General features: G+C 40.4%; 1 protein-coding gene across 1 annotated transcript; it reads left to right on the forward strand.

The window, feature by feature from the left end:
- Nucleotides 1-7,107: 7,107 nt before the first annotated feature.
- CHRNA6 (cholinergic receptor nicotinic alpha 6 subunit) lies at nt 7,108-20,778 on the forward strand. Its single transcript, XM_026712707.2, has 7 exons — nt 7,108-7,211; nt 7,556-8,025; nt 11,905-12,044; nt 14,414-14,458; nt 15,785-15,894; nt 15,989-16,976; nt 19,731-20,778. Exons 2-7 carry the CDS (start codon nt 7,947-7,949, stop codon nt 19,851-19,853), a joined length of 1,485 nt encoding a protein of 494 aa, XP_026568492.2. The 5' UTR covers nt 7,108-7,211; nt 7,556-7,946; the 3' UTR covers nt 19,854-20,778.
- The last annotated feature ends 5,584 nt before the right edge of the window (nt 20,779-26,362 follow it).

Consider the following 26,362-nt stretch of genomic DNA (forward strand, 5'->3'; position numbering starts at 1 on the left):
TTTTAAGACTCATCTACAATTCCTCCAGGAGTGATGGCATTTTAAACACTTTTGAACAACCACCCAATTGACTTTAAGTAAAAACAGGAAAAAAAAAACAAAGCCAAAAACTTTTTTTTATAATCACCAAAAGATCCCAGACTGTTCCTTCTTGTTTCTTTCCTTTACTTTTCCTTTCCATGGGTTACTGTATCTTTTAATAAGATTTCAGTTACAATGTATCCTTGGGAGTCTTTTCAAAGTTTCACTATTAATCCTCTTTATTTTTCCAGGTGGCACTCCATTTTTTCATTATTCCAAGTTCCACCCTTTTGCCTCCACTCTTCTCCTTTTTAGGGCTTTAAAATGACCAAAAAGAAATCTTTATTCACCCTTTGACACTCAGATTTCAGCTTAAAGTTGCCTATTAGTGTCAAAATAGATTAATATAAATTTCTTTCCATACCATTTGTAATTGTCAATATAAACGTTTAAAAAAGGGAGTTTTAACCCCCTTTCCTCTCTCCTTCGCCGCTTAGAAATCTTCTTTCAGAAGTATCCCTCTAAGTACTTTTAGATTCAGGGTACCTTGCTTAGATGTTCTCTGTTGTTTAGCCCAGTCTGTCCTTCTTTCCTCTTTGTCTTCCTCTTGCACAATCTTATCCAATCCGGTTCTTCTTTGAGGTGGCCATTTCTGACCACCACTGCAACCGCCTTCAGGGAAGGGAGTTTAGACCAGCCAAGTAGGAAAGATGCGGCTCCCCTCCACTCGGCTAGCAATCTCCCCCCTCTTCACCACCTCTACGGAGTGGCTTCAGCCCCGAATGGAAAGGATCAGGGCACTCCAGGGGCAAGCACAGATCGAAACCGCGCATGATCGCAGATTTCAGTCTGTTGCTGAAGAAACCCACATTTGTTAAGTGAGTCACTGCAATTCCTATGTTAGTAACCCGGTTGTTAAGCGAATTTGGCTTCCCCATTGATTTTTCTTGTCAGAAGGTTGCAAAAGCTGATCATACGACCCAAAGACACTGTAACTGTTATAAATGTGAGTCAGTTGTCAAACTACATGACCATAGGGATGCTGCAATGGTCATAAGTGTGAAAAATGTTCATAAGTCACTTTATTCAGTGCTGTTGTAACTTTCAATGGTCACTAAGTGAACTGTTATAAGTCAAGGACTACCTGTAGAGAGGAAGGACTGTATGGCAGAATGTGGCATTTTACACATGAAAACCATCAGTGAGCTTCTGCACTTGGAAAGCCATCGGGAAGCCCGTGAATTCGCATGTTGTCTGATCTCATGTATATTTATTCAGAAGTAGATTCCTTGGGGTAACAAGTTAAATTTCTGGGTGACGTATTTTAACTCCTAAATTTTTATTAGCAGTATCTTGTATTTATTCAAGTTAACAACTTGAATCTGCCGCTATTTTCTAGTTCAAAATTTTAAAAGGTGGTATATCTTGAATGCTGCTGACAATCCATGTTTTTATTGCAAAGTGTCTTCAATTTGCTACCGGACTCTATGTTCTGAAATGATGATCAGATTATCTGCTACCTTCTGTTGCTCAGCAGCGGTTGGCCAAAACTGCATGGCTTTCTCAGCTTCTTTCTTCCTTCATCACCAGACTTTGGCAAATAATGTGACCTTAATTAACTCAGGATCAATTCTTCTGACTTCCCCCAATTTGGGGTCCATTTAGCCTCTTTCGCTCATCCTGAGCTAAACCACTGTAAAGTAACAGAAAAACTTACAAACAGCATTTTCTGTAGATGTAGTCAAGCATGTTATTATTGCTAATGGATAGAAAAATAAAAGGACAGCAAATGGTTCTTAAAATTACCTCTGCCTCGAACTGTTCCTGTAGTGCCTAGTAAATAATGGTATAAGTAACAGCAGAATTTGTTTCTGTCAGAAAGGTCTCTGACCTGCATTTTAGCAGATTTCTCTTATTACAGAAGATTGTTCTGCTCTCTAAAATTGTTTGGCTTCCATCCATCTACTTCTCTATCAATATTATCCCTTGCATTGTTGCTTGGCTTTCTCTCCAGATATTGTTTTAGACAGCAAACCTCTTGTCTCAAATATACTAGACATTTTCAGAGTACCATTAAAATATTTATTTACCTAGTACTGTCAAAAACATGTCAAAGGACTAAATTATACTAAAATATTCATCTGTTTTTTCTTTCTTCTTTTGCATTGCATGCCAAAGATTCACTGAGCCACGTGCATTACCCAAGTACAAAATCACTTAGAGAAATGGTAGAGACCATCTACTACTCTCAAGAATGCCTGGACTTCATTGAGACCTTAGTAGGAATGGTACAAATAAACAATTAACGGGACTCTCCTGGATATTGATTTGGGAGCAGGGCATCAAATGGTGACCCAAGCACAGCACTTCCCTGCTGTTCATTAAAGCATCCTGACTTTTAAAGCTTGAAAAAAGTCGCTACTCCTTCAAGAAATTAACTTATTAATATTTAGGTGGCATTCAAAGCACCGCTGTCTATATTCAGACAGGTGAAGATGCCTAAAAAATTAGCAGCTTTCATGAAGAACAGGTAAATGCTATTAAAAGCCAAAAGAGTCCCCTATGAAAACTTCCTACATACCTGTCATGCCCATGGTGGAGATTGATTCTGAGGGAGAGAAAGAACAGCTGACAGGGAGTGGAGATCTAGCTCTGGAAGATTGTGGAGGAGGCTGGGGAAGGGCAGAGGCCAGCTGGGTAATCAGAGGAGGACCTAGGCCCATCCCCTCTCCATCCTAGGGCACGCAGGGAGGAGAGGATAAGGGAAAGACATGAATGGCGTGCTCTGCGGGGAGTAAAGGGCCTAGATCAGGGCTCTCCAACCTTGGTAACTTTAAGCCTGGAGGACTTCAACTCCAAGAATTCCCCAGCCAGCTGGGGAATTCTGGGAGTTGAAGTCCTCCAGGCTTAATGTTACCAAGGTTGGAGAGTCCTGGCCTAGATCCTCTTCATGGGCTGCAGCTGTGACAACTGGATAAGAGGACAGACACACGTACGGGCGAGTGCTGGAAACAAAGCATGGAAATATCTCTAGTTTACTGTTCCTCTCTGGGTTTGGCATCCTTCCCAGTGTATGTTCTGATATCTGTGGGTATTTTCAAGCCCTTATCTTGCCTGGTTTGTGTTATTTTTTACTCTTTATAATTTAAATGGCATTTCCTCCTTCTTGTAACTGCTTGTGTGGGATTTTTTTGTCTCCAGTCAAGGATATTTAGAGCTTGGAAGCAAAGGGAAGGAATAAAAGGGACTTCACCTGTTTTTTGTGACTATGCTTATTTTGTATCCCACCCGGGGTCATCACTATACCCATCATGCTAGTAGGAATATTCGTTTTGCTCCTTGATCATCATGAAATAACACTAGATGATTAAAAATTGACAGCTTTCCCAGTATGAACAGTCTAACTTGCAAAGTCTGGAAAAATAACTCACATTTTAAATGGCTAACAAACTATAGGATCACAATGCCACTAAAATATAAAGATTAAGACTGTAGAAACAATGGTGTAATGTACCACAGCATAAAACTGTGTCACATTTATAACACTTTGGAAAAAGTAGCTAAAGATCAGAATCAGTAACACAAAGATAGGAAATTTACTCTATAGCCACTTGTCTGGAATGACTTATCTAAAAAGACAGCCACATCTGAAATGATATAGGCTGGGTGGGCTCACTGTGTGAGCAGTGGGTTGGACTAGAAGACCTTCAAGATCCCTTCCAGCTGTGTTATTCTGTTCTATCCACATTTAAAATAATCCACATGCACAGGACCCCCATTAACTGTGTGGCAGCCTACATGTGGCTTCCCCACTTCTTATGAAGACTAACTCCATGGGACAGTTCCAAGGCTGAGAAGTCAGGCAATGATTTTATAATACAGCCTCCTGAAAGTTTCTTCATTATCAGTAAAAGGACCTATTACCATCAGCTTTAGTCAAATACTGAGAATGGGACAGTCTGCAGAATGAGACACTTCTTGGAGAAAACGCATGAAGCAAATAAAATTGGGGTTGCACCCTTTTCTTCCCTGTCTTTTAAACTCAGTCCTTTCAGACCCAAAGTTGACCTTCCCTGACCCCAGATAAAAACCTCTTCAATCCCATCTTAACCAAGGATGAGAAACCTTGCTTACCTGCCCACAGTATAACTCAGGGGCAGCCTTAACCAGGGAACTGTGCAACAGAGAAAAATCTAACATTCCATCCTGAATGTGGGAGACACTTAACATTCTATCTTAACATGGACTTCTCCAGCCCCAGTGCCACTCCTGAAAGGGCAGTTTTGCCTAGCAATAGATATGACTTCAGATACACGAAGAAGGGATATATTTAGGATATATTACATCATTTCCCTTGGTGTTGCAGTTGAGTTTGAAGCATGAGCCCCTGATGGACATTAGATCATCCGTGTAGAAATTCCGATATACTCTTGTGCGGGCTCCATCTTCAGTTATTAAATTCATTTATTGATTTATCCATCCATCTGTATGTCACCTCAATCACTGAGTTAACCCTTACAATACATGCTAAGATCACAAAACCATCATAACATTAATTAAAATGACAAAAATCAGATAACAAAACATAACCATGCATTGAGGAAGATAACCTGAAACATTTCTGCCCAATTTCTATCAGTACAGGTAATTTCTATTAGTACACTCTTCTCAGTCTTCTCAAACCATAAGCAAAACTCTCCTTTTGGATACAGATTGGCCTTTAGGTCATCTCATTATACAGTGTTTTGATTTATTTACTTTTTGACTAACTTAACGGGCTTGAACTCTCTAGTTCAAGAAGACTCTGAGCGGTTTGCATTCCCTTCTTGCAACCAAAGGGATGAAATGCAAGAGCAATGTCATAAAATAACAGAACTGCAGTAAGATACAAAAAGAACAAGTTACTAAAAATGGGAATAAAGGCACAGGAAGAAGAAACATCTCAGCCCAGCCCAGTGTGTGGAATATTCACTTTGGATTAGTTTCTGGATTCTGGGCTGAATAGCCTTGAGCCTCTCTGCATGTCTTTATACAGGATAAGGTAACCTATATGATTTTATTCACTTGCAAAATGGATAAGGCCATGGAGGGCTTTTTATCCTCACCAGAGCTGCTATTCTTGAACTTATATTTTAGGCTGTGAAGATGGGAGAAACAAGCTTTCATTATGAAGCATTATATTCCTTAGGGCCAGTTGTGGGATTCAATGTTTTTTTACTAACGGTTCTGTGGGCGTGGCTTGGTGGGTGTGGCAGGGGAAAGATACTGTAAAATCTCCAGTCACAGGTGGTATTTGCCGGTTGTCCGAACTACTCAAAATTTCCGCTCTCGGTTCTCCAGAACTGGTCAGAACCTGCTGAAGACCACCTCTGCTTGGGACCAACCTTGTTTACATATGCTGGTGTTGGGAGGGCTGATTCTAAGGAAAGGCTGGCAGATGCCAGGAGCCACAGAAGCTAGAGGGTGTTGGAGAAAAGAGGTAGGTGTTTGGGTGTTACCCAGCTGATTCAGTGTGGCTCCTGGACATTGGTTGTTATTTGTTTCCCCCTAAGGTCTAAGGAGAAGAGAACAATGACTGGTTATCTTTCATGGTTTTGAGGAGGAACCTGCTTTCAGTCTGCCTGCAAAGGAAAATGTCCTTCTTGGCTCAGTCAAGATGTGGAGGACAATGCTTATAGAAGAGTGATAGGCTAGTTGTGCATTCCAGAAGTGCTGGGAACTGAGGTAGGGTGCTACCCCCACCACCGGGAGAGCCCAACAGGAGAAGGGTAAACTCTGCTCCCAAGGGAAGCCTTTTTTGAGCATGTGGGTCCAAATAACCCACCCTCCTGTTACTTGTTTATCCCAACTCTTACTTGCTCTGGGGCTGGTTATTATCTCCGTAGATACTATCTCGTTAGATAATTAGGGGGGGGGGCTGTCTTATGCCCTGCTTTGCATCCTCTAGTGTTGTCTATTTCTTCAGATAAAATGAAGAGTGGCTGAAGGGTTGTAGAGACCATGATCTAAAACTTGGGGGAAGACCCAAGCAGCCAAATATCTTGATGTGTTCCTGGGTCAGATTTAAACATTATGTTGGTTTCTGTGTTTCTACTTCAACTTAGAATAAGAGATTATTTTACTATATATTCGTATCTGAACTAAAGAATGTTGGGATTTTTTTTCCCCTTGTTACTTTGTGACTTTTTTTTCCTTTCTCCCGATTTTTCCTTTTCTGTTACTTTATATTTTATCTCTCTTTGAAGTGTAATAGAGCTGATCAATGGGAATAGTCAAGGATTATGGTAGATGTAAGTTGGATAGCCCTCATCCTGGCATTTTCTCCCTGGCACTGAGGAGAGGATGTTAGTTGAGCCCAGTATGTATTTTTTAATTATGTGTCAATGCAAATATTATTTTAGGGCTTGGTTGCACCGTATTGTATTGCATTTATTTTGATGTTGCTCTTTTTGTGTGTGTCTTTATGTACTGTTAGGCACCCAGAGTCACCAGGCTGAGATCGGCAATAAAATGATTGACAGCTATGAAAAACAACTGATGGTGAAAGTGGGAGTGGGTGTTGTTATTTTTCTTTTTCCACCCTTTTTTTCTTTCCTTACCCAAGGGGAGGGAGCAGATCATTCTTGTTAAAAATCTGCATCAGTCGTTTGCAGGAGAATATTCTGAAATTAAGTAAGAGAGTTCCTTGCAGCTCAAAGAACCATAGTTTGTTTGAGTCCATTGCGAATGAAGGTAAACATACATGTCCCAGGATAATGTTGCAGGATCCAATCTGAATCAGTTACTGAGACCAAAGGTTTATTCTTCCACACTTTTGGACCCCACCATCAGGGAACTTGTCTCTCTCCAGAATATGTGCACTGGGCTGGTCTACACTTTGTATTAATGTGGTTCCTGCTTGTGTGTAGCTTTAAGTTGTTCAGTGTGTAGCTTGAAGTTTGTCCATTACTGGGTATCAGCCAAGCAGCCTGGGAGGCTGAATTTGACTCTTCCCCTTGGCATGAAAGCCAGTTGAGTGACTTGGAGCCATTTTATCTCAGCCTGACTCATTTTGGAGAGTTGCTGTGGATAAAATAGGAGCCGGGAGCATATGGTATGCTGCCTTGAATTTTACAAATCAAAGGTGGGATATAAATCTAATACTTTTTAAAAAAAAAAAAGTGAAGTGGATATTCCATGGTGAAGATAAGGTGAGGACATCAGTGTAACATGTTGTGTACATAGTTGTTACTTTTCTTAATAGGAAGTGAGACTTCTTAAGGAAGTGAGACTTACCAACACACCTTGAAGTTCTTGCTCAGGTAAGTTTCACTCTTGCTTTGATTCCAGCCTGTCATGCATCTGAGCCAAGACAAGCAGGAACATAAACAAGAGAGTTGGAAGGGACCTTGGAGATCATCTAGTCCAACCCCCTGCTTGAGCAGGAGAGTCTATCCAAATATTAGAGACAACCTGCTTACAGTTCCAAAGATTTCTGTACACAGCATGGGGGAAAAAAAAAAGAAAGATCTTCAAAGCTACGTTTCTCTTTCAGATCCACACTGCAGCACAGCCTGAGAGACAGGACAGTACCTGGGAGATGCACCTTACACTACACTGCACAGTGTCTCTCCACTGCACAGATCTTTCTCCAGTGCGTAGCCCTTCAAACATACCACATAGATTTGAGGAGTCATCAGTCAATTTTGCCTTCAAGTCAGTGAAACTCTCCCATCACTGGAAGATTTTCTCTCTCCTCTGAAGGATGTTGCATTATTGAAAGCCACTGTTCTGGGTTGGGCTGCAGCACCAGATGCAAAATTGAAATAGTCACTGCAGTGCTGAAGATCTGAGGGTCTTATTCCCTTCCTGGCCCCTTTGCTTCTATCCTCAAAGCCCATTTCTTTTGTTCTCTCAAGAGAAACCATCCACTTACTCTTTCGACAATGTTTCTGCAGAAATGGTCGGCACTTCTTTATTTCACTTTCTATTTAAGGGGACCTGTGAGCTTTTTCCTTCTCCAAGGTAAGTTCTTTTTATTTTATTTTTCTCCGTCTTTCCGGCAGTCTTCCCTCCCCACCCATCCACTCACCCTTTTCTGGTGACACTTTTGTAATTTAGTTTCAGCCCTTTTAACCCCATTGCATCTTGGAAAGAAACCATTTCTATGTGTTTTTCTATCTGAAACCTTGTTAAGTAGGACGACCCACATATTGTTAAGGCTCTTTTGTTACCAAGGGGGTTAAAAATACTTGAATTTCATCCTGGAAAAAGCGTACGTGGGCTTTCCTAGCTCTGCTGAAATTCAAATGAAGAAAGCATTATGTTTACTGTAATAAAGTATAAATTATGAACTATTTCAGGATAAGTCGTATTATACTGGGAGGCAGTGTTAGTCTGCTGGCTTCTATTTCTACCCTGCATGTCGACTTGAAGAATGATCTGTTTGGACAGTGGCTGACTCGGGAATAAATCCAATGGAATTCAGTGCAATTTACTTCTGAGTCAGCTAGTGAAACATCTGGCTGAAAATGCCACTTTGTGAATGATTACAATGAGTGGAGAAAGTTAAGCATGAGGATTAAGCGACATGCACACCAAAATGTTTCAGTTTGATCCCGAAGCCTTGGCAGTCTTGATAAGCAAAACACGACAGCTGTCCATTTCTTTTTCTTTTCTTTAGATCTAAAGAAAAATTCACAGCCCCTTCTCTCAACTACGGTAGCCAACATTTTACTTGCCCGTGTCTTTAAAAAGTCAGTCCACAATATTCTAAGCAGGAAAGGTTTCTGTTTTGGGGGTGGTAATTGATGGAGAGGTTGTGGGGGGATGCCTGTCAAATTAGGCAACTTTTTAAAATGTGTGTGCAAGCTGGATGTAAGCAATATGGCAACACTGCTTATGCTCATGCTTCAGTCAGTCACTTGTCCAGCTGTTGGTCCAGAACTTTTGGTTTTAGTACTTCTTGTCAAGAATGGTCGGTGGAGAGATAGAGGAAAATTCTTCCCTGTCTTTGTATTTTTAACAAGAAAGTAAAATACAGAAGTGATCAGATGAAGTGCTTAATGGGACAACTGTTGCTTGTTGTACCCTGTGGATCAAGAGTACAACAAGTATCACTGTCATGAGAGTGCTAAGCAAGTTCCTTGCCTCCCTTTAATGCAGAAGTCTCCAAACTTGGCAACTTTAAGACTTGTGGACTTCAACTCGAGTTGAAGTCCACAAAGCTTAAAGTTGTCAAGCTTGGGAACCCCTGCTTTAATGCAAACATGGAACTGAGAGCAATCTCCCTAAACTGGGGAGAGTTTGCGCAGCTATACCTGATGCTGCTGTGTCTCAGCAGGTAGGCCAGAGTTCCTTTCCCTTGGGAACTTTAAGACTTCCACTCCCAGAATTCCTTCGCCAGCTAACTTTTCCAAACGTAACCCAGGGAATTCCCTTGTGTGACATGGCCAAAGTAAGCGAGATGCAGTTTTGTGATTTTTGTCTTCTAGTGACATGATTGATGTTAACGCTCCGCTCCAGTACTTGTTTGTTGGTCCAAGGCAGGGCTGTCAAACTCACGCCCCACTGGCTGGATGCATCCTGCTCTGGCCACGCCCATGCCCTGTTTAGTGAAGGGGGGAAAGTCACGATACGTCATGTGACCACACAAGTTTGACACCCCTGATCCAAGGAATGTGCAGGTGTCTATTCTAACACCAAAGCTCAAATGAGTTGATTTTCTTCCTGTCTTACTTTTTTAAGGTCCAACTTTCACAACCATAGGCTACACTAATAGACTCTTACAAATCTGGTAGTATGTTTCTCCCCAGATTGCCTTCTTTCTCGAAACCTAAGAAACAAAGGAAGGTCCCTTCTGAGTTGTTTCCATACCTATATTCCTTTTGTGGGCTACACTGCCTCCTATCCCTGATTGTGACTCTCCCATTATCTCCCAAGGTCATTCCCAGATACCAAGACATCTTGTTAAATCAATACCTATCTGCCTTCATATTCTACTTATAAGATAGGCAGCACCCAGCTACCAATCAAGGTTCTGTAAGATGCCCAGAAACAAACCAGGTCAGTCATTTCAAGAGCCTGTCAGACCAGAAGTGAAACTGTAAGTGCTGAAGTATTCCAGGATTCAGCAGTGCCCTCCTAGCCTCACACCAAAAACGGCATACAAATAGATCCTGATTTCTCTGCGTAGGCATGACCTCAGTGAATATATCTGATGATTTTCTTAGCTACCATTTTTAGATTGGAAAGGAGTAAGTCAATTTGGCTAAAGCAGAAGATAATGACATGCTGGGATTTCCAGCTTATGTTGTCCTACTTTTTCAAGCACTGCCTTAGCGCATGTATTTCTAAGAAAGCCAATTTAGTGGGGAAGGAAAATGAGCAGCGAACATGCCATCTATCTAAAGCAATATGCAATGAGTAACTAGTGTAGTTACAGTGTATAGTTATAATGTAATAGTTATAGTTCTTACAAGATCGTTCCCCTGCAATATCCCCATTTGGAATCATCCATACTTTCTTCTAGCATGCTTCATTCCGTTCCCCTTGGCTGATGCTTTCTCCCAAAAGTCACTCAAAGCCGTCTCCTCCCCAGTAGACCACATCTCTCCCTGATCCTCTCCTCCCTGCATGCCTTACGGTGGATAGGGGATGGGCCTGGGTCCTCCTCTGTCTGCTCAGCCAGCCTCTGCCCTTCCCCAGCCTCCTCCACGACCTCTGGAGCCACACTTCCACTCTCTGTCAGCTGTTCCTCCTCTTCCTCATAGTCAGTCTCCACCAGGGGCATGACAAGATGCTCTCCAGAGACTTTTTACTCCCCTCAGCAGTCACTAATGGCAATGGATTTGGGGAGTATAGATGGGTGCAACATGCCAAATGGATTGGACACTAACTCTCTGAATAGACAGTCACTTATTTGCAGATGCTTGTCATTGGTGTATGTTTGTGTTTTTCATTTAGCCAACATGTAAGTCTTTGTCATGCTGTTTTTTTCAATCTGCAATCCATATTTGTGATATGAATCCATGATGAATTTTATTCCCATTTCTTTAGCATGGGAATTGCCTGATGTATACTGTATTGTTGTTGTAGTAGTAGTTGTAGTAGTACCCTGTTTCTCCAACAATACGGCCTCCCCCAATAGGAAGTCCCAGCATGTTTTATAGGCATGAAATGAAATTAAGCCCCTCCCCCCCAAATTAAGGCCTATATTAAAACATGCGAAATGGGGGGGGGGGAATGGTGAGGGGGGGCTTGCCATTAGGAAGTACTTTTGTTGCACACCCAGATATGGTGCTGCCTGCGTTGACCCTGATACAAAGTGCCCCACCAATGCCGAGGTCAACATCCAAGCCGTCGTTGCCTGCCCGCCTAGAGATGCAATGGGGTGGGAATTAAGTCACCCCTGAAAAGACAGCCTAGCCATTTTTTCGGGGCTCAAAAAAAATAAGACCCGGCCTTATTATATGAGAAACATGGTAGTTCATCGTATAGTAAACTGGATGTTTAGATTGGTCTTGGCATTTTTATCTACCTATGGAGTCCTTTCCAAGGATCTGAGATAGGCAGATGTTCTTGTTTGATGATGTAAAGAAGTTGTCTCAGGATATACTCAACTTCCAAGTAAATTGATGGGGACTTTGTCAATGCCAGTTATTATTTGCTTCAAATTAAGTTGTTGATCCAACGGGCATTAATTTAGTAAACCGCATGCAATAGTATCGTACACTCACAAACAGCTGAACAATGGGGATTTCTGTAATCTAAATCAACTTTCTCCATTCTATGTCCTTCAGGTATTTTGGACCAAATTCCATTATCCCAGCCAGCGTATCCACAGCTAGCGTCCTTACCTCACTTTGAAGGACCTTATTATTCTTATTTCCTTTTCCTACACAGGATGCTTGGCAAGTAAATCAGAAGAAAGGCTTTTTCGCAAACTGTTCTCCCGTTACAACCAGTACATCAGACCTGTAGAAAATGTGTCCAGTCCCGTGAAGGTGCATTTCGAAGTGGCAATTACCCAGCTTGCAAATGTGGTATGTTTGCAGGGTTTGCACAATCTTGCATTTCAGTCATTGACAAAGAGACCTTTCATCTGGTGGCCCTGATGTAGGCATGGGCCCTTCAGGGGGTAATGATAGTATTTGTAGATTTCTGCCATGAGGCTGGAGGTGCTGTTTCATGTGTGTCATTGAGAGATTCCTATGAAAATAGAGAAAATAGGAATGCTGTGTGAGTATGGAACTCTGCATTTGGACATTTAAAGCACCTTTGCTGAGAAAGGTTGTGTCAGGCTTGTCCCGACTTGAGCATTTAGGAGAGAAAGACCCTCGACTCCATGATTGAAGTGAAAGTTCAGTTTTACTAAGTTCAAGTGGTTACATCATAAGCAAAACTGGATCTGAATATTCCCGCGCAAAGTCTGCATTTTTCCCTCTCCCCCGACCCTCCCTCCTTAACCAATGACATTTGAAGTAGATGTTTTGGGAACGCCTTTAAGGTTTGGCATCTCTTTGGTGGAGTTTCGCATTCCGTTCTCACAGCTCCATCCTTGATCAACGAGTCTGTTCCGGATTGACACCTCTGGATTCCATCACCCTATCATGCCCCCTCCTACCTCCCCAATCTCTCCCTCCTCACTGTATGGCAGGATGGCAGTGAAGATGGCAGACCTGACAGGCTGCCTTCCCTCCCTGAAATAAAGAGGCTTTGTCATTTTATATAAAGCCCATGATAGGCTGTTGCTATAAATAATGTGTATCAGGAAAAGTAAGAAATATTCCTTGCAAATGATTAAAGATCATTCATCACCAGGGACTAAAGGAGAGAAAGCATCTCTAATGTGTCTCCAAGGTACTTTTCCCAAAAGCAAATGGACTTTGGTGTGTTATTTTTTCAGTTCATTTGTCTTTTGTAAAAGAACCTTTAGATCTCTTGTTGGAAAGCTTACTAAGGATTCCTTTATGCAGGTTCTTCTCCCTCTCAGCAGATCAGTCAGGATGTCCTCTGCAGTAAGACTTCCCCCTAGCAGCTCCCAGGTTATTATTTCCACCACAATTTGTTATAGGTAAAGTTCTTTCAGCAAAACACTCTGCAAATAATATGTTTTCTTGGCATTTCTCTGACTAGCAAGCCAGCCGCTAACCAGGGGCTTAAAGTACTGTGTATCAAGACAGCAGGACGGAACTGAGTTCAACTTCCTTCTCTGGTTATTGCTAAATCACAGTACTCAGAGGCGCAATATATTTATCAAGTCAGGTTCTTAATATTTTAATTTCTCTGGAGGCTTTTCATTCATCAGAAGCTGCTCTCGTTAACAAAATAATTAGAAAAGCCGCTATATTCTGAGCTCCTGTGGAGAGCTGGAGATTATGATGAGCTTGGAATTCTGCTTGAATGAGCAGCATTGATATTAGAGCTTCATTGTATGTGGGTATTAGAGGGCATTTAAAACTGCCCCTTTTGTACCCGCTAACATTGGTTCCCCCCATCAAGCTTCTTTGAAAATCAACCTCCTGGCCAAAATCCTGGATTTATTTGTTCAGACCGTCCATCATTTGCATGACATCTATTCTCAAAGTTCTAGATCTCTTACAATTGTAAAAACAGAAGGTAATAATTAGTTGAAGCCACACTTCAAATCCCATCGCTACTCTCTGCTGCTTTGGGATGCTCCTGAAGAAGACTACTATTTGTCCAGTGTTCCTAAGTGTTAACAAGAAGGTACTCATCTTAATTTTCTACAAATTCCCCATGGACAACTTCAGATGAATTCATTTGGGAGGTAAAGAGTAGAAAAGTGCACGATTGGGGTACAAGCAGAATTATGCTGAATACAAATATTTTGTGACTGATTGCCAGGAAAGCAGTGGAACAGCAGGAAAAAGATGGGAAGAGGACATGCGACTCAGGGGCTGCACCCATTCAACCAAAGCTCTACCCCTTATTTACATGTGTTATACTGATTACCAATTTTTGGGGACAGACCTTCACAGATGCTCCTACTGGGATCCCATGGAGTTCTCCTGGATCCTGCTTAATCCTCTCTTCTAGAGATCTCATGTATAGAACATGCAACCGGTCTTCTTTATGTGACTGTGTTTTTCAATAAACATTAATAAGTCTGTAATTTTTGAATATGTATTGCCAATAACTATCTGGGTCTACCTTAACAAATACTTTTTCAGCATCTTGTTTTCAATAATTGTAAGTAAAGTATTCACAAGCCTCCACAGACGTGACCTGAAGGCAACAGGTTTTTCTACCAAGATTTCTGTTCGCTGTTCCATAAAATGTCCCCAGGATCCTTTCAAAGTTATTTAGGCTAACTGGAATGAGGTTTTACCCTTTGTTAACCAGATAGCCTGCCTGTAGAAATAAAGTGTTTGCTTTCTTCTGCCTGTAGGATGAAGTCAATCAGATCATGGAGACAAATCTCTGGCTACGACATGTAAGCAAATTTGTGTGCATCAGTCTGTCAGTGTATGTGCGTGTTTATTGCCATGCTGGTTTTAGAGATGAGATCACAGTGGGTACTGGGATTCAGAAGAGATTTGGATAGGAAAAAAATCAGGTAGCTGTTTAGAGATATTCCAGGGCTCCGTGTATTTATAGCAAAAGCACATATATAGTACTTGAAAAATTCATACATTTCTCCTTCAATATATTAAAACCCTTGATTTAATGGACGAAAAAGAGAAATGGGTATTCCTTAAAGCAAAAGGCTTGATGAATAAGATGAGAACAGAAAAAAAAGGGAGGGCAGGAACTAAAGTCACAGCCAGGGAAAAAGAGGCAACACAAGCAATGGATGTTTGAGGGCCAGCACCATGATTAAAAGTATTCCAGTAACCATAAATGCAACCATAAATGAATTGTAGGCAAGAAACTCCCCAGAGATTGGTTATCAGATCTTGAGAGAATTTAGGTCAGAACCATCACCTTAACTTACAAACCCAATTCAGCAAACAGCAAGAATAGTTTTCAGAGGCAGCAAAGACATTCGTGAAGGAAACAAACCTTCTTATCCAAGAGACTTGATCTATCAACTCCTAAGTCTGCTAAACCAAAGTAAACCAAATGGTGTCTTCACTATATTTTTAGTGGACTATTACAAAAGAAGAAGAGGGGGAAAAAAAGAGAAGGGGAGTTATTAACTTGAAAATCATTCCCAATCTTATGAGTCCAAAAGAATGACTGAGGAAACTTAGGTATGCTTAATCGAACGAAGAGAAGGACTAGGGTTGATACGATAGCAGTCCTACTGTACTTGAGGATCTGTAACAGGGAAGAGGAAGTCCATTTATTTTCCAAAGCACCTGAAATCAGGACAAGAAGCGTGGAAGATCATTAAAGAGAAATCCAAGCTAGAACTAAGGAGCAATTTCTAGGCAGTGAGAACAAATTAATCGGTGGAATGGGTTGCTTTCAGAGGTGGTGGGTCCAAACACTGGAGGTTTTTCAAGAAAAAATTGGACAGCCATTTGTCTAGAATGGTATTGGATCTCCTGCCATGAGCAGGAGGTTGGACTAAAAGACCTCCAAATCTCTTCCAACCCTATTGTTCTATGTCCTATTGTTCTTATAATCCAGGGGTAGAGAAATTGTAGCAATCCTGAGGGTGTTAAAACTTGTCTCTCAATATCCATTACCAAAGGTCATGATGACTGCGCCGTTGCAATACCTTGAGGGCAACTTCAGTAATATTCTTCATGTGAGAATCACTTTACGGGTGCAGTATATCATAGGACTGAATGCTTATTATTTTTCTCTTTAGATTTGGAATGATTATAAATTGAAATGGAATCCAGTGGAATTCGGTGGAATTGAATTTATCCACGTGCCATCGGACAAAATTTGGAAACCTGATATTGTGCTATACAATAAGTATGAACATTCATCACCATATTTAGCCCTATTAACATGTTCATTTTGAGCTAGAAGTGTACAACTTAAGATTCTCTTGTGCTTGCATTTGCAGTGCTGTCGGAGATTTCCAGGTTGAAGGACGGACCAAGGCTCTGCTCAGATACGATGGCACCATCACCTGGATGCCACCTGCCATTTTTAAAAGCTCCTGCCCCATGGATATTACCTTCTTCCCCTTTGATCACCAGAACTGCTCCTTAAAATTTGGATCATGGACATATGACAAAGCCAAGATAGATCTTTTGATTATTGGTTCCAAAGTAGACATGAAAGACCTTTGGGAGAACAATGAATGGGAAATAGTTGATGCTTCTGGCTATAAACATGACATAAAGTACAACTGCTGTGAGGAAATCTATACGGATATAACCTATTCTTTTTATATCCGAAGGCTCCCCATGTTTTACACCATCAATCTGATTTTACCTTGCCTGTTCATTTCATTCCTGACTGTATTAGTATTTTACCTTCCATCTGACTGTGGAGAGAAAGTAACTCTTTGCATCTCTGTCCTCCTTTCATTGACTGTTTTCTTGCTGGTAATCACAGAGACAATTCCCTCAACTTCTTTGGTCATCCCACTAGTGGGAGAATACTTGCTGTTCACCATGATATTTGTGACACTCTCTATTGTGGTGACAGTGTTTGTGCTGAATATCCATTACCGGACTCCAACTATGCATACAATGCCCAACTGGGTCAAAACTGTCTTCCTTGGTCTTCTGCCCAAGCTTCTGATGATGAAGAGACCCATACAGAAACATGTTGACTCCCAACCTCCCCAACCTCTGAAAGGAAGTGCCACTAAACCCGACAAGCCCAAGGCTGGGGAGCTTGCAGAAGTGAAAGTCCTCAGTGAGCACTGCTCCTGCCACTGTGACAACTCCAAGGACACAGCAGTGAGGAAGCAAAGGAGACAGAGTTGCCAATCTGCCAAATGGGAAGCTGAATCAGTCAAGTATTCCCCAGAGGTTAAAGAAGTCATTAACAGTGTTCAGTTCATCGCAGAAAACATGAGGTGTCAGAATGAAACGAAAGAGGTAAGAGCTCTGAAGAACAAGGTGGAATGGTTTCTATCTCCAAAGGCTTCAGTCATTTGGGGGCATTTCTCTAATTGCAGTAGAAAACTAAAACCATGTTGGTTGAAAATAACTGCACCTAAGAGCTAGAGAGTTGCAACGATGGAAGGCTATTTAAGCAGCATCAGAATTGTTAAGTCCTGCTAGAAATTGGGTGTCAAACTTGTTTGTGTCACATGATGTATCATGACGTATCATGACATTTTTTGCCTTTGCGGAGTCAGGGTTGGGCATGACCTACACAAAATGCATCCGGTCCAAAGGGCCACCAGTTTGATAACCCTGTGCTAGAAGAAATTGGTTAGAACATTCTGCTCTGGTTTTCAGTTTCCTCTAGCAACAGAAAGAACTACAGACAGGACAACAGGGACCTCATGCTAGCTGTGCCTCAATTACCAGAGGCACAATTTCAGGGATTGCCAACATGTTTTATAGGCATGAAATGAAATTAAGCCCCTCCCCCCAAATTAAGGCCTATATTAAAACATGTGAAATGCGGGGGAATGGTGGGGGGGCTTGCTGTTACGAAGTACTTTTGTTGCACACCCGGATATTGTGCTGCCTGCGTTGACCCCAATACGAAGTGCCTCACCAACACCAAGGTCAACATCCAAGCCGTCACCGCCCGCTCGAAGATGCAAGGGGGGGGGGGAATTAAGTCACCCCCGAAAAGACAGCCTAGCCATTTTTTCGGGGCTCAAAAAAAAATAAGACCCAGCCTTATTATATGAGAAACACGGTATCTCTTGCATTGCTTAGCACTGATCATCTAACCATTGGTGGCAGAGTAAATTCAACTGTAGAAAAGGGAGACCGACTGATTCTACATTCCAGTTGTATGAAGGGGGTTTAAAACCATAGCTGTGATCTAACTATGCAGACTGACATAGGATAGTGCTAGCCTAATACAATTAACACAAGGAAAAGGAAAACTAACTGCATATAGAGCAGGGGTCTCTAACCTTGGCAACTTTAAGACTTGTGGACTTCAACTCCCAGAGTTGAACAGAGAGGTTGGAGAGCCCTGATATAGAGCACCCAGGGAAGAATTTGAGAGCCCCTTTGCAAAATATTGAGTGCTTGTATCGCCTTGCCAGGCTATTCACTGCCTACTTACTCCATACTTGTCTTTCTGGGATGCCAAAGCATAATAAAGGCTCTGTGAAGGTTTTTGCTCCTTCTTCCTTTCATTGTTCATTCCCTTCAAGGAGACAGATAAACAGGCAATAATGCAAGAAGGAGAAAGAAGGAGTAGTTGGTTCCAGAGTTGGCATTAGCCTCTACTGAGTTGTAAGAAAAGAGTCAGACAGGAAGTCCTTCCTGGCCCAAAACCAAGGGTCACCTGGTAGAACAGTGGTTTGTTTGGCACTCATCATGTTTGGTACTCATCACACCTCCTGGAACCAATTAACTCTGAGAGTTGAGGTACTACTGTATATCCTTTGCTGGGCCTTTTACTATACTTTTGACACTATGTTCACATTAGCTGCAAAAGGGTACGATGGCTTTTAAAATGAACTTCAGTGGTTGTGCTAATGGCTTTGGTTACTTAAACGTATAAATATTTCATGTTGGGAGGCTCTCTGACTTTGGCAATAAGGCTCTAAATAGACATGTAGAAGCTCTAAGGCAGGCCCTGATCCCAAGATGGCATTTGATCAATGAAGTTCTATTGAATTCTACGGGCTGTGCTGATATGCAGAAACATAGAAGATATTTTGAAAAATAGCCAAGCACGTATACAGAATCCAAGCTGCAGTGTTATAGCTAAGCCTGGGTTAACTGTGGCAATCGGAGGTTCAGAGAATAGGCTCCAGCAAATATAAATCTTGGTGGAAAACTTCTTTGTGCAGAAAGGAAAGCATCTGTCCTCAGCTCTCTAAAAGAAGAGATGTTTGACTGTACTATATTTTTATTGAATAAAAGGTCAGAGGCATGATAGGAACTAAGAAGGATTTTCTCCATTTTAGTTTTGGAAAGGAATACGATTTGGACTTGCTAGTTGAATTTGGACATCAAAATATATCTCACTTTTATGGTTCTCCAATATTTTTGTCAAGATCTATCACCAACAAAAATAACTGGTGTGTGTGTGTGTGTGTGTGTAATGATTTATGTACCAGAGAGACAATTGTAATAGGAGTTATATACTATAACACCTAAAGGATGTACAGTCTTGTTTAGAACTCTTAACTATACTCACATGCAGAGAAGCAGGAACTGTTGATCTTTTTGTTGTTGTTGAATTACAGTACCAAACAGATCTTGTCACAACATGATCCAAAATGAGAGATAGTGGGACTGGTAGCTAGCAATTAGGGAAGACACTGTACTTCTTATCAAGAAAACATTTGTAGGTAGAAATAACATAATACTTATATAAAAGAAATTAAATGTTCTGTAATTTATTGAGAAATTGGAACAACGTGGATTGCATCCAATATGACAGCAGAAAGTGTGCCAAGTTCTTCTTTACAAATAATACTAAAATATTATAATAATTATATAACAAATATATATGATGATTCTATCTTGTGACCTGTGGTTACACCAACAAATGTTCTATATATGAATCTATATGGAGATTCTAAATGTATCTTGTTTGGAGGTGGGGAAGGAATTGAGAAATCTCAGAAAGCACAGAGTCATTTTAATAGTGTCAATTAAATATTATGAATTCAATTGAATATATATGTATTTTCTTATGTGTTGCAGGTAGAAGATGACTGGAAATATGTCGCCATGGTAATCGATAGAGTATTTCTGTGGGTGTTCATAATTCTCTGTGTATTTGGAACAGCGGGATTATTTCTACAACCATTGATAGCAGATGTATAATATATGGGTGGTGATTCACGTTTTGCATGATCTTTTTTAATAGGATAGTCAAACCACACATTAGCAACAGTTTAGAGAATATCAGTTTTCATCCCAAGCCATAAGAAAAGTATTCTCATCACTTTACAATGTATTAAGCCAGCCTTTCAGATGGGTAGACTAACTCCCATTATCCACAGCCAGCAAAACCTATGGAGTTCCACCTCAACCTTTTTGGAAGATAGTAGATTGGGGAAATCTATGTTACTATAGTGGCTTTCAAATGTCCCTCGGATAATCCTTTCCATAATCATTTTTCTGCTAAGAATTTCTTGGTTACAGTGTCTGCTATTATGCGTATCTCTAAGATCAACAGAAGATTAATAGTCATACTGGCTCAGATTCCTAGTCCATTGTGTAGAATAGGTTTTTTTTTGCTTCATTTATAGAAGGAATAAAATAGGCCAAAATGAATCAGAAGAGAATCATCAGTTCAAACTCTCACAACCATTTGTCAACATTCCTAAACCTTTTGTAAAGAAAAATCCTTTATACATAAGCCATTAGTTTTGCAAGTAATAAATGAATAGATTGCTGAGTGGTGAGGTAGCTGAGAGGCGAAGATGCTCGGCTCCCACTCAGAAGGTCGAGAGTTAATCCTAGGCAATGACAGATGTTTCTCTATCAGAGCGCAAAGAGAAAATAGCTGCTGTGAATTTTGCATAGGCATCAGGAAGGGCATCCGGCCTGTAAATGCTCAGCTCTACTCAGTCTCCCTGACCCTACCCAAAACAAGGGATTACAGGGTAATAAAAAGAGGAAAAAATGAATAGATTGCTGATCAGACTACTGAAGTAATCCATATTAACTGTTTACTTCTGTAAGGTTATCTATCAACTAAAATCACCCTATCTTCTTCAACGAGATAAACTCCAAATATGCTTGATTGTTAACCCATCATCTCTAATTGTAATACTGATAGGGGGAAATGAAATTTAAACACTGCTGGAAGGCATCAAGTTGATGATTGCACTCTGAAAGGCAACAGAGAAGGAGAGTAACCAGAGGTTTCTCTGATAGTGTATGATGACCACTCATAGAATAACTCCTAACCAGCAACAGAAAGTTCACTAAACATTATTTGCTATATTTCACATGAATTAAATATTTCTGTTGGAAGCATAGCTGTGCTGCTATTTTGTTTTTGGTAAACCATGTGTAAAAGACAATTAAATATATTTCTTTGGATACCTATTTGAGACTGTCCAAGCTATTGTAACAAAAAAATTGGATGGCTTATCCCTTTTCTGAAAGAAACAGGAAATCATAGTACTGTAGGGTGTTTTTTCCTAATTGTCATCCTTTCTTTGAATCCTGCCATACCATAAATCTGTTTGATTTACAAATGATTCCAAATACATTGTAAACCCAGCTGATTTTTCTCTTGTTCTTCCTCACCATTTAGAATAGGGCACCACACGGAATGAGTACCCAGGTAGAATAGAATAGAATAGAATAGAATAGAATAGAATAGAATTCTTTTATTGGCCAAGCGTGATTGGACACACAAGGAATTTGTCTTGGTGCACATGCTCTCATTGTACATAAAAGAAAAAAAACATTCATCAAGATTCAAGAATCATAAGGTGCAACACTGATAGTCATAGGGTACAAAGGTAGTCCTGTATACTCACCACAAGTGAGACAGTTCTTAAGTGAGTTTTGCTCATTATACAACTTTTCTTGCCACGGCTTTTAAGTGAATTACTGCCAGTGTTGTTAGCAATGCATTTGTTATGCAAATCTGCTTTCTTCATTGACTTTGTTGGTCAGAAGGTTACAAAAGGAGATCCCATGACCCCAGGACACTGCAATTGTCATAACAATAAGGCCAAGTTTCCGAATTTTGATCAGGTGAGCACAGAGATGTTGCAATGGTCCTAAGTGTGAAAAAAATGGCCATGTCATTCTTTCCAGTGCTGTTGTAACTTTGAATGGTCACTAAATGAATAGTTGTAAGTTGAGGACCACGTCTATTTGTTTTTCCTGAACATCAGTGTTTTCCCAACCTAGTGTCCTCAAGACATGCTAAGCCTAGAATTCTCCCTGTGGCTTTTGATAGTTGCACAGTGTTGAGTGTTGTAGCCCCAAAATATCTGGAGCAATATTTCTCGACCTGAACAATTTTAAGATATGTTGACTTCAACTCCCAGAAAAGTTACCCAGGTTGATCTGAAGACACTGTGATGGGAAAAATGGATTTCAAAATCTGGTGGCCTCCAGATTCTAAATGATTCCATCATTTCACAGGCTGTTTCAGAGGTGGAATTCAGCAGGTTCTGACCAGTTCTGGACAACAGATAGTGGAAATTTTGAGTAGTTCAGAGAACCGGCAAATACCACCTCTGACTGGAGATTTTATAGTATCCTTTCCTTGCCATGCCCACCAAGCCACGCCCATAGAACCGGTAGTAAAAAAAATTGAATCCCACAACTGGGCTGTTTGGTTAAGTTAAATTTACTACAGTATAGTGGGATGAAATAAATTTCAAAAATACGTAGTACCATTACCATTCTTGCATCCCAACAGCCACCATCATGTTCCTTCAATTTTATTCAATTTTATTCATCATCTTAAGCCATTATGTTACACTCTATTCTAGCTGGAGGATGTTAAGGGATTAGTAAACTCATGGTAGGTAGATCCAATAAAAATAGCTGGTCCTGTGGCTCTTTTAGGTGATTAATGTGGAGTGTAGGTAACGGGTATAAATAAGAACAAATATTTTGGATGGCATTCTCTCCTGTTTATTTTAGGATTTTAGATGTATTTTGGAAATGCCCCTATGAAATATGCAAAGAATGCCCTGAGTGTTTAATTTTACTTATATACAAAATTCTCAGCCCTACCCTGAGATGTCCAAAATCCCCTAAAATGTTATGGACACAAGAGTACTTAGCAATAGGGCTGATTATTTGGCTCCATGTATTTTTAAAAAGCATTTATATAATTTATATGGCCTCCCATTTCACAATGACTGACTCTCAGCAGGTCACCTAGATTAAAAACCCAATAGTTAAAAATATCTGTCCACAAAGCCCAAGGCAAATGATACATTTCAATCATAAAATCACATCAACAGAACTTGACTGACTTCCTGGCCTGAAAACTAGCCTGAAAAGGATGTTTTGGTTTTACTTTTGATTGAAAACGACATTGATCAGAAAGTTTGGATGGTACTGAAATAAGAAGTCTACTCTATAGCCAGGATTCCAAAACCTTATGGAGGCTAAAAGGACCAGAACCTTCTGCATTTCCACAGGGATGCTGTTCTACAAAGCAAACACTGCCAGAGAAGGCATGATTCCTGCATCCAACAAGTTAACACCGTTTAATGGAAGGGACCCAGAGCACGTCAACCTTGATAAATCTGGTGAGGAAAGCCGAAACAGTGGGAGAACAGGGGATTTCATCATCACTTTACACTCTTTTATTGGATTGTTTGGAATGTGTTTGTATATTTTACAATGTAATACACTTTTAGAAATGTGAAGTTCATAAAAAAAAAATTTTTTAACGATAGCGTGACTAGTATTCCTTGTTTATTTATTACATTTATTTGCTGCCCATCTCTTTTTGAAGCAACTCTGGGTGGATATTTACAGTACAACAGTCGTGTCCAGTGGTGGAATTCAAAATTTTGTACTACCGGCTCTGTGGGCATGGCTTGGTAGGTGTGGTGTGGCGTGGCTTGGTGGGCATGGCAGGGAAGGATACTATAAAATCTCCATTCCCTCCCCACTCCTGGAGGAAAGTTACTGCAAAATCCCCATTCCCTCCCCACCCCACTAACCTGCTTTCCAGCTCCATTTTCCTGTGCAGGGCAACAAAAGAAGACCGATCCAATCCGCTGGGATTCAGTAGGCAGAGAATAGATGGGGGCAGAGCCAGTCACAGATGGTATTTGCAGTTCTCCGAACTACTCAGAATTTCCACTACCAGTTCTCCAGAACTGGTCAGAACCTGCTGAATACCACCTCCAGTTGTGTCTGTTTTACACAACAAAGTGGATGCCCAATGAGCAGAAGCACTGATGTACACAAATGCTATTGTCTATTGCAGGGGAAACACAATCCTTGAGCGTGTCTGCTACTAGGTTCCATTTTTGGAGGAGGATATTGAAGACTTCAAGGAAAAGCTTGAATGTCATTTAAGTCTGTCTTTTTCAACCTTAGCTATTTTAAGATGCATAGATTTGAAGTTCAGAATTCCCCAACTAGTACAACAAAATCACACTCTCGTATTGACCATATATTGGATAACAAGCCAATATTTTACAGATCCAACAAGTACAGCCATGTAACATTGGAGTATATAGTTAGAATGGGTGACAGTTTTCCAGTCACTTTTCTTCTTTTTTTCTTTTTTCTTTTTAAAAGTCCTCCAATAGTTAAGAACTTGGTGTATCATTTGGCATTTTCTGTGAAAACTCTAGACAACTTATTACTAAATTTTAAAAATGATATCAGGCTGTTAAGAGTCAATTTATAGTCACATTATTTCTTCCTCAACTCCTAGGAATAATACAGTGGTTTGATGTATGGACAAGAATTGTCTTACTTGCAGAAATGTGATAACTGACTCTTTTGTCCAGAAGCATTCTATTTTTGGGAAACATTGAAGAACAAATTTAATGGTGAAAATGTACTGATAATTTCCACTTCCCTAAAGTAAGACTATATACTATGAACAGTAGTTACTTTGACTGCTTCACTGAAGACAGTGTGATGGCTAACTTATTTACTGCCATTGGGGAAGTATGGAAATATGGCCCTCCAAATCTTGCTGAGCTGCACCTTTCCATCTACTGTGACTGATGTTGAGGGACACTGGCATAATTCAGAAACATCTGGAAGGCTACAGGTCCCACCCCATCACCTACAAATTGTCATCCTATCACTAGTCATAATGCAGATTCACTATATTATCTTGAAAGAAGCATTAGATAATAACAATATATAAGATATATGAATGAATAAAAAAATATAAAACCGTAGGAAGAGGAAAAACATCAAAAGATTCAACATTAAGAATGAAAACATTAATATTAACCAAGAAATTGATAAGAATGACCACTATGCAACACGATTAATAAATAGTGGAATAGTAGAATATAAATAGTGGAATCTTCCATTAAAGACCGTATCACTGTCCTGGGACTCTGGGTGACTTTCAACTTCCCCAAAACACAAAATAAAACAACAAGAACAGTAAAAACATCAAAAGAGTCAACATAAAGAATTATAACATTAAAATTAACCAAGAACTGGATAAAAGGGACCAATATGCAAAGGGGGTTTACAGGGCTGCTGATCTGAGGCCCTTCCTTCCTACATTGGTTCCTCAGTGTGCACACAATGGCAAAAGACAGGAGGGCGACCATCCTTTCCCTTCCTCTCTTATTCTCACAATGGCATCAGCCCTTTTACCTCAGAGGTAAGGAAAGTTTTGCAACATTGCTGCTCAGGAGGTCATGCCTAAAGTCTGAATGGGGATGGGAGAAAATCTCTCCTGAAGAGCCTGACTAGCCTGGCCACCTCAAAAAGAAGACTCTGTTAGATACCCGGAAAGACCTTTATGGCTTGCAGAAGAAGGTGACCACATTTGCTGAGCCTTTCCAAGTAATTCTCGCTTCCATTGGTGTAAGTGTCCCTGGGGTTGCAATTAAGGGGTTGCACTTCTCAACCTCCTCTTCATGCTTCAGACTTCTCCTGGGTTGAGTGGGCATTCTGTGTAAAGAGTTTGGGACCCCTTAAACACAAATCTTTAGATAATTCTATATACCCTCTTAACTTTGAGGCTTCAAATGCACTCTTCCTGTTGGTAGTAGGGCTGAATGCACCCCAGACTTTAGCCATCCCGTTGGCATGTACAGATCTTTGGATATTTGCCTTGGAAAGAATGGCTCTCATTGGCAGGGACCTCCATAACCCACAGTCTGATTGGTGTAGGATCTATTGCTGACTAGACAGATGTGAACTCCGTTCAACAATTGTGGAATCCATTACTGATCAATCTGGTAGACATGGAGTCCAATCATCATTTAGTAAGGGAAATTCTTTTAAGGGAGGGATTCTGAAGCCCCACTTTACACATTTTATTTACACTTTTTATACATGAATAAATTACTCATTTATTCAGAAAGCCTAAAAATTAATGGCATTAAAATGTAGTGTGAGGCTGTAGCATAAAATTAAATTATTAGCTTATTGATCTAACCTTTTAATTAAATTACTGTTGACAGCTGATATTTTTTTAAAAAAAATCATACAAAACATTTGACATGCTAGGCAAGAATTTCATTGTTGCTTACTGTTTTGTTGTTGTTCTAAGACTCTAAGTTAACTCTTCCTTGCTGGAGTATCTACTTGTGACTAGCTCCTTTTTCATTGGAATTCTCTGAATCTGTCTACATTAGGAAAGCTTTATTATAGGAATTCAGACTTCTCCTTGACTATGGCTTCATACA

Source organism: Pseudonaja textilis, chromosome 2, assembly GCF_049901715.1.
Source record: "Pseudonaja textilis isolate UNSWEBS1 chromosome 2, rPseTex1.2, whole genome shotgun sequence".
NCBI classification, from domain to species: domain Eukaryota; kingdom Metazoa; phylum Chordata; class Lepidosauria; order Squamata; family Elapidae; genus Pseudonaja; species Pseudonaja textilis.